This window comes from Carassius carassius, chromosome 6 (assembly GCF_963082965.1).
Source record: "Carassius carassius chromosome 6, fCarCar2.1, whole genome shotgun sequence".
Lineage (NCBI taxonomy): Eukaryota > Metazoa > Chordata > Actinopteri > Cypriniformes > Cyprinidae > Carassius > Carassius carassius.
This window is the reverse complement of record NC_081760.1, coordinates 26,362,617-26,372,523: the sequence shown is the minus strand read 5'-3', so window position 1 is coordinate 26,372,523 and position 9,907 is coordinate 26,362,617. Positions and strand designations below refer to the sequence as shown.

Genomic DNA, 9,907 nt, shown 5'->3' with positions numbered 1-9,907 from the left:
GTTTTCTGTGGAAGGGGAACATTTGAGCTCCTATATGAAACATACTGTTTATAATTACGGTACTACTACATGGTGACTTTCAAGTTGGAATTGTGTATATCGCAGAACAGTAACTGTAAAAAAAATATATTTTAGGCATATTTTGAGTTTTGATATTTGGGGTAAGGTCATTGGGCTAATTTTGACCCATTTTTGATTAGTCCCTGGTATGGATTTGTTTCGCAGACCTGGCAACCCTGCTTTCAAGCCTTTCCAAACGCAAGAATCTCACTCAGAACAAACTCACCTCAAGACACACAAATGTCAATATATGTGTTCTATAATCGTCACAAATATCAACAAGTTTGATATTCTCTTAACTGGTGGAATGATAATCTGTAACTAAAGAAATTGAAGTCTGTGCTGCTCATAATTGACAAGTTGGCTTGTGAAATCTGCAGACTGGCTCTTACTTTGGACAATGTACTCGTACAGATTATACAAATCGGGGGAAACATCATGTAGTGTATTCTGGCCTTATAGCTAATATTAAGTTTCAAAGCTTCGCAGAGTTGCTATACTGCATATGTATTTATGGATTTATATTTGAAACTGTCTCCATGTTGTTTCCCTAAGTAGTATTATTCTTTCATCTGCAGGCCCTTGCTGACCTCAGCCTCAGCCTCAGCACTGCATTCTGTGAAGTGGGGAGGTTGGGCATAGTGAGGGGAGGGCAGAGGTGCTGATGGTGCATTGGGGGTTGTTGAGGCTAAAGGCTCAATGGGAGCAGCACTCCTAGAGTCCTCTGATTGGACAGATGAGCGTCCCCTATGGGAGCGTCGTCTCTCTGGGTGGGTGGAGGAAGGGCTCTTTCCTGGGGGAGGGGGGCTGCGGTTCCTGACGCCGGCGAGAAAGCTGGATGGTTTCCTTATCTAGAGCTGTGTTCTACAGGAGAGAAACAATATGTTAATGTTCACATGAATAATGTGCACCCACCCAAAAATGAAAAGGAAACTGAAAAAAATTCAGTAGGGAAAGAGTAAGTGAGATGAAGTTATGATCTGGGAGGAAGAGAAAGAGATCATTTCAATCTTAAAGAGACAGTGCACCCAAAAGGAAAATTCTGTCATCATTTATTCATCTTGTTTCAAAATGTTATGACTGAATTTCTTCTGTGGAACACAAAAAATATGTTGGTCCACAAGAAAAGGTAAATTATGTTTATGAATTATGTTTTTTTTTTAAAGAAAGTGATGTCATGACTGTTGCAGGTCAAAACTTACTGTGACCTTTGCTTTAAAGGGTCATTTTTCATTTGCGTTTGACACTTTGTAAAAATAATGGCATATTTGTAGGGTGAAAACACTTTGTGCAGTTAGGTTTTTTTTTTTAATTTTTTTTTTACTGTTTTTTGTTTTGCAGTTTAAAATATTAGGTTTTTTTAATATATATATATATATATAGTTGGGCAGAAATATTGGTGACACCATAAATATAAGTAGTTAGCATCAGTGCAAAAACTTCAGTATTTCTGACTAAAATTAATATTTAAAAAAATTAAACATTCTGCCTCTAGTTTGAACTGGAACACATTCAAACTAAGATACAGAAGACAATATACATGACCTGGTTTCACTGAAAAGTCAATACTATCACATCACAGGTGGGAGAAGACCACCGCAGTAAAAAAAAATGTAAATAAATGACAGAGAGTGAAAAACAAGACTGAGGTTCATGACGGGATTAAAGTGAGTCAACAATTCTCTAAACTGTCAAATTCCCATGTCATGTAGAGGAGAATAATCACCTTCAGTGATGTTATTGTCACTTTCACCCAGTATAAAAGTGTATGTGTGGAGACAGAGGCGGGGAGTGAGGAGCATAGCAGTTAGTGTTAGTACATACCATTGCCTTGGAGCTAGTCAAAGGAAAGTAATGCCATGGGGAGAGCAGAAGCAGAGGACAGAGACTAGTCTTACTAACTGAGCACATACAGCACAAATTCATACACAATGCTGACATAACGTCTAATACTTCAGCTGAGGGACATCTCACAAGGACTACTTCAGAATCACTCAGCTTGCTTGACTGAAGAAAATATATAGCCACTTAAAAGGGCAGTTCACTCAGAAATTAACTTTCTGACATTATTCACCCTCATATGCTTCCAAACACACACAACGCTGTTTTTCGTATCCAAACAAGCTGTCAAGTTTTAAAATGAACAAAAAGCAATATAAAAGCACGTAAATAAAGTCCACACCACTCTTCTGAAGCCATTTGATTACTTTTTGCATCTATGATGCAAGTTTGATGTAATGACGTGTGCTTACAAGACACTTGTTATTATTGACATCAAATACATGCCATAAGAAGCATATTTATTTGAGAGCTGATTATCAGTGCATCAACTTTAGTCTGGTCATTACAAAGCTATAATTTCAGAACACATGTAATATAGCAAATTAGTCATATAGATAGACCATGGTTCCAGTGTGACATTTCTCAAAGAAACAAAAAAAAATAAAAACGATTTCCTTTCAGTATATTTGGAATGACTTGAGGGTGAGTATTTGGCAAAAGCTTCATTTTGGGGTAAGCTATTCCTTTCAATTGTGACATGTTCTGGTTTCTTTGGTACGTTCCTCAGCTGTAGACAAAACCAGTTATTGAAAAGAAAGCTTACAAAACAAATAGAATGTGTCTGGACCCTATTAATAAATATAGATATACTAGCTTTCAAATAAAAAAAAATGCATATTCAATTAAAAGGGGAAAAATTAAATCCCGATTTTATCTCAAATATCTAAATAACAATTAAAACTTTCAGTAAAAAAATTCATCCAAGGCAATTTTTTGTGCATAATTGAGCATCTCTCTCCCCCAGTCATTAGATTTATTCATTTAAATTATTAATTACAATACTGCCAGAAGATGGCAGATTTTCATATTATCAAAACATCTTTCTTTAAAATTTTGATGGCAGTGGTCAAGGTCCTAAGAGTGAGGCTCATTTTTGGGACGTTGGCAGCAGCCATGAAATAGACTATGTCTGGATTAGGCAACAGAGAGAGAGAGAACCCATTGAATTGAAGTGTTAATATTACAAGCGGTCAGTATTGCATGCACGCTGATACAAACCTTCCAGCTAAAGCCCAGAAAGAAAATGATATACCGCAATAATGCAACAAAGCAGAATATCACCGCAATAAATTAATTTAGAGAGCCACCATGAACATGGAGTGGAATGATAAGATGGAAAGACAAAAAGATTATGGTTGGGACATGAGGTATGATATGATTGTTGTCTAGAGTTAGATGCAGGACCAGCAAGTGCTGAAAAACCCAGTGATAGTGAATAAGAGGCAGTCGGAGTGCAGAGGCTGCTAGATTTTAGTGTAGTCAAAGAACTCAAGCTCATTAAAAAGAGGTTTAGGTTTGCAGTCAAATACCCAATATCCAGTGGTAGACATCACTTCGGGTCTCGGGAGAGCAAGGAAGGGGTGTAGTACAGCCCTGCCCTTACAGATCAAACTGTCAAATGAGATTCACATCAATGCCTATTCAGCCAGAGTCCCTGCTGCTGCTGTTGCTGCTGCTGCTGATGATTTTTCAAGCAGTGTAGTTAACAAAAAAGGTCCATAGATTTTTTTTAAAAAAGGTTAGGGTTTTAACAATGTATTATAAAGGAAAATGCCATAAACAAATGTGTCCAATGCAATGTTTAAATTAGTATCATCAGAATGTTCACTAATATAATTTATCCCCAGCAGAATCAAATGCAAATATGTCATGAATATTCAATATACCGCATAGCAGTTATTTTAATGTATACTGAGGACTTAGTTTCAAATATCAAAAATGTAATTTCCTTTCTGCATGATTGGGTCAAGTAAAAACAATGAATGATAGGTAGTTTGATTGCTCGTGACAATGTAGACAAGGTGAAGACCAGTGACAACACTGAAAACCACACATTTACAGAGACAAACACCTTAATGATAGTGAGAAGAACTAAGACAAGGCTGGTAGTGAGGGGTTTATGGGATGGGAATTTAATAACACATGGGGGTGGACATGGCTGAAAATGCTTCACCCATGTCTCCCTCTGAGCTCATAAAGTTCCGTACTTGGCCAATAGAACCTTTTACCAAAAAAATTGTTCTATGTAGAACCCTTGCATGCAAAGAACCTTTTTTTTATTAAAATGTATACATTCTGTCAAGCAATAAAATGATTATGATGAGACCTTAAGCAATTTTCAGGCACTATAGAGAGCAACACTTTTTTCACATCCTGTATTTAACACAATTTATTTTATTTTATTTATTTTTTTGAGCATCAAATCAGCATATTAGAATGATTTCTGAAGGATGATGTGATACTGAAAATTGTTGTAATAGCTGCTGAAAATTCAGCTTTGCATCACAGGAATAAATTACATTTGAAACTATATTCAAATAGAAAACACCTATTTTAAATAGTAATAATATTTCACAATATTACTGTTTTTACTATATTTTTGATCAAGTAAATGGTGAGCGTAAAATACTTAAAAAACATTAAAAACATACTGTATAATGCATTATGTATTTGAAAAAAAAGGTACAATAGAAAACTAATGGCTTATAGTCATTGAATATAAGCATAAAAACAGCACATTCAAATGTATTCAAATATATAAGTCTTTTGGTTGGCTCTCATGGATTTATGGATTATGGGTAGTAGGTTAGTTTTTAACCATCAGTTTGGCATTTGAACATATTTAAAGAGGTTTTCAAAACTTGAAATCATGTTACTTGTGGCATGTGTTGACAGGTTTATACATTATCACTTAAAAGAAAATTCTATGGAGAAATTAAGCATGATTTTTTTACTTGCACCTGATGTGCCGTTTTCTACAGTCATGTCCTATTTTATAGCTCTGGCAAATTTTGTCCTTTGCCCTCTTACAATACAATAATCTCTAATATTTCCTGAGATTTAGCAGTTATGTAATTCATGAGTGCTGAGGGAGACAAACTGATTGATTTGATGCTGGTGTCCACAGTGGCTGTAATTTCAGTGACGGCTATGCTTCGGAATTATGTGTAATCCAAGTACTAATCATCAGGGGTTGAGAGGATGACATTGGTTATTTTTTAAGCAAAGCATATTAACAGACGACAGCAGCTGCAGTTATGATGTGCAGACTGTTTCTCATGTGTGAGTGTGTGTGCTCACCACAATAACAGAGGCTCCAGGGAAAATGTTGCTCTGTTTCTGCACAGCGTTAAAGTGCTTTTTGAGTTTACCTGCCACCTCCATCTTCATATTGTTTTCCATTGCAGCACCCTCCTGTTGGTTATTGAAGTGGATTAGGATAGGCCAATCTAATGGCAAGCAATATAACTGTGTTCACCAAAACATTCAGACTAAATTGTATAGGTTTTAAGTTTGAAAAATAATTTGAAGCATAAATCAAAACCACTTCTAATACAGGTCAAATGACACAAATTATGTTTTATGAGTATATAAATGAATCCCTTGTGGCCAATCATGCCACATTTTGTCATATTATATTTTATAAATAGAAATCTGATACTGTAATGTAGCACATGCATTATCTAACTTGACAAAAACACACACATTCACACAGCACTTAACCTTTTTACACACATTTACCGTGACCCAGGGGTGAGACAGAACATCCTCTGCTGTGTATCTTGCTTCCACATTCACCTGCAGCATGTGACCAATCAACTCCTGTGCGAACACACCATGACCATATTTTCAATAAACAGATGTACTTCATTTCATCATAAAAACAGAAAAGGTACACAAGACAGAAAACAAATAGTTCCCCTTCAGAGACTTCCCTTATGAAAAATAAGTTTATTCAAGTGTGCTATTAGTATACTTCTTTTAAACTAAAAATAGGAAAGTATGCTTTTAGTTTACTTTTTATGGGCTTCTCAGATATATCCTTAAAATAAAATTTAAGTATATTTGACTTTTACTTCCAAAAAGTCTAAATATATTTAGAAACCGTGTTTTCATTGTTTTATGGTAGAGGGCGCTAGTACACATCTTCTGTACAGAATTTCCAAAAAAACACAAGTGAAGAAGAAAAAATAAGCAACAGATACTAGCACATGTAACACGATCATCTGACATGAAATAGCATCATTCATAACTGTAAAGTTATGGAATAATATGTCAACCGGTGAAGAGGTAATAATCACAGTCAAGCTTTGGGGTGTTGATCGACTCCATCTACCTTTTGATTATTATTCTGAATCCACTTCCTAGTCTTTTTTCAGCTTTTTGTTCAAAATGTTATTTCTTTATATTTCTTTTTAATAAAACTTACCCACAGTAAAGTGTTTAAAAAAAAGAATGTATGAATCTAGAATAAAAAAATTTTGTTTACAAGCAGATACCCTGTTCTTTCTCTGGATGGTATGTTCAGATATTCATATAACAAAATATATGCAAATTAAAACATAAATAAGGTCATAGTAGTATACATAAAGTATGATGTAAAGTTCACTTAAAGAAAATTTATGAGTATACTTGCAGTATAAAATATACTTCAAAGTGTACAAAGTATTTAATTAGTAATCTATCAGAATACATATGTTCACTTTTAGAATAACTGCAGTACAAACTACAAACATAGAAGTAAACTAGTTGTGTACTCAAAGTTTGCTACTGTTATACTTAACGTATAAAAGTATACTTTTATATACTAGAAAGTGGGCCAATTTAGTCCCAAGAAGTATTGAAAGTACACTTACAAGTATACTACTAGAACACTGATATTTGTAAACTTGCTACATGAAGTATACTTAAAAATATACTTAATAAAATAAACTTGAAATATACTACTTTTTGGTAAGGGTTGTGCTGCATCAGAAATGCGTGACGCATGTCTCTGCATGCAATGCTCTGCACATGTGTGAAATCAGTCCAATGGAATGGCAAGATGTCATAGATGGGATGACATAGCAACCAGTAAGCTTGTGTGTGTCTGTGCCAGTGCACAATTCTTTATTTCGTTTGCAAAAAGAGTGACAAGCAACATTTAGATTGTGTGTTCCTACACACATTTTAGATTGTGTGTTCCTATACACGCAATCTTTGCGTTGCTCGTCTGGAAGTGGAGCACGCATAGACAGGTCTCAAGGGGGCTTACTGTAGCTCTCACTGTGTACACTCTGCTTCCACCGGGCACTCTTTGAGGAGGGTGCCCTGGCAAGCATTATGCACGGCTCGGGTCCTGCTTCTGCCGAGGCAGAGTGGTGGCTACGATTGTGGGATCACAAATGGATCTGGAGGAGAGGTTAGAGACAGGCTTGTCCCTTTCTTCGCCCTCACCCATTAGATCCAGCGCTCTCTCTCAGGGATCAGAACCCAGCAAAACAGCTGGAACCAGAGCGGTGCTCCCAGTCTAAATCTTTTAGACAGAAGACTGTTCTGAGGACCATCATTCTTGCCTAGAAGGCTTCGGCCAAGAAGTCCTGACACCTGTTGCGCTGGACTTCTGAGGGCAGGCCTTATTATACAGTGCCCGTCTCTCCTCAGTGACCTCACATTGTCCACTCTGGTTCTCCCTCATATGCCCAGCTCCTCTGGGACTGAATGGTATGGTACAGACATGGCTGAGCCTGCATCTGTATGCATTTTACCTGATTGTTCTGCTCCCGGTAGTTCTGGAGTTCTACTAGTAGCCCGGTAGTTCTACTAGTAGCCCCATTCTGGCCGGGCCAGTCAACTCCCTGGTTGGTTCAGTGCTGGAGTTCCTGCAAGAACAGTTTTCCACAGGGTTAACCCCCTTCACCCTGAAGGCATATGTGGCAGCCATAGCTGCTTACAACACCCTCCTGAATGGTCAGTCATTGGGGAGAAACCTGTTGCTTACACAATGGCACCTTGATGCTGAGGCCTGCATCACGCTCTAGAGTGCTATCCTGGGATTTGGCCGTGGTCCTAGAAGCTCTTTGTAATCCTCCCTTTGAACCCCTTGAGGAAGTTTCAAAGTGGTTCCTTACAGTTAATACTGTTTTCCTACTGATCATCTCTTTCCTTAAGAGAGATGATGATCTTTAGGGCCTTTCTGTGGCCCCTTCTTTTCTGGAGTTTGCGCCTGGTATGGATAAAGCATTCTTATACCCTAGGCTAGGGTATGTGCCTAAGGTGCCCCTTTATGATGCAGGCTTTTTTTCCTTCTTTAGGGCCCCGGGCCAGGAAAAGCTTAATCTTGTTTGTCCAGTCAGAGCACTAGACGCTTATGTCCACAGAGCTTCCCTGTAGAGGAAGTCTAACCAGTTATTTGTTTACTTTGGTCCTCCCAAGAGTGGTACCCTGGCAACCAAGCAGACCTTAAATCGGTGGATTGTGGATGCAATATCTTTGGATTATATGTCCACTAACCTTCCTTCACCCTTGGGAGTCAGAGTGCCACACTCTACTAGAAGTAGACATGCATGACATCTGTAATGTTGCAGGTTTGTTTACCTCGCTTACGTTTGTCAGGTTTTACAACCTTGACATGGGAGCCACTCCTGGCTCCTCTGTTCTCTTGTCCCAGTTGTATAGTGTTCCACACTAGGCAGGAATTTGTAACCATGTTGGAGTGAGTATTCTCATTCCCAAAGCATTTCTAATGCAGCACAAGTTCCCTGAAGGGGAATGTGACGAGTGGGGCGGGGCCGAGGGACATGGGAGCGAGGCCGGTGAAGTGATTGGAGATGAGCTACACCTGTTCGACCCGCCGGTCTCGAGGCCCACGGAGGAGATAGAAGGATATAAAACTGGAGCGACGACAGTGAAGGACGAGAGAGGACCAGGCCTGGGATTTTAGTTGTGTCTTGGTTTTATTTTGTGCGCACCAGTCGTCCGTGAGGGGCTGGTGCGCAATTTTGTGTTTATTTTGAATAATTAAATGTTATTTGATTGTCCGCCGGTTCCCGCCTCCTTCTTCCCGATGATTAGGAAGTTTTTATCATTACAGGGAACATCTCTGGGTGATGTATGTAACCATGGCTCCCCTAAGGGAATGAGACACTGCTGCATATGCTTTTAAGCTTCCTGGTCACCATGTCATCCTGCCTATGATGCCTCGCATTCAACTGGACTGGTTTCACACTTGCTTCAGATCGTTATCATGCAGATGTATTCCCAAAGCGTTTCTGATGCAGCGTCTCATTCCATAACTTAGCAACGTTATTTTAAACCTTTCTGCTTTAAGTTAAGGAATTATGGTAAGTGAGGACATACTTCAGTGAATCCAAACTTCAGAAAAAGACTTATTTAGTTTGTAAAACATTAGTCTTAGTGACAGATTTAGTCTCAGCCCTAATGATCTAACATTTCTGGATTATGTTGAGTCCCAAACAGAATCTGACTTTTTAAAAAAATATATTATATATAAATACATTTAAAATATAATATAATATAATATAACATAATATAATATAATATAATATAATATAATATAATATAATATAATATAATATAATATAATATAATATAATATAATATAATATAATATAATATAATATAATATAATATAATGTAATTTAATGTAATATAATTTAATGGCCTGATTTCCTAATAAAAAGACCATTAACATGAGTATGCAAAAAAAAATAATAATAATAATAATTCTAATATTAGGACTGAATGTCTACATTTGCCCACAGCAAAAAAAAATCTGTCATTGAGTGCAAAATAATATGTTAGAAACCCAGAAAGGAAAACAGTTCTAAAGCTGGATGGGGTGAATGTGAGAGGGGGAGGATGAGTGAGATGAATGAGATGTGATGTGAGTAGGATGAAACAGAGTAGGGTGCAGTCATGACAGAGAATATTAGCATTAAGCATGAAGGATGTTAAGATAAATGGGTGAAAGTGAGACAGTGTGTTTAAAGTATGCTAAAGGAAT

At 37.3% G+C, this 9,907-nt stretch overlaps 1 protein-coding gene across 1 annotated transcript in view; it reads right to left on the bottom strand.

Annotated features, from left to right (window-relative positions):
• Nucleotides 1-231: 231 nt before the first annotated feature.
• LOC132142550 (serine/threonine-protein kinase DCLK2-like) overlaps nt 232-9,907 on the bottom strand; it is a 43,299-nt gene continuing 33,623 nt past the window's right edge. The window contains 4 exon segments of the mRNA XM_059552503.1: nt 232-872; nt 874-924; nt 5,203-5,316; nt 5,638-5,724. Of these exon segments, the coding sequence (XP_059408486.1) occupies nt 621-872; nt 874-924; nt 5,203-5,316; nt 5,638-5,724 (504 nt within the window). The 3' untranslated portion in view covers nt 232-620.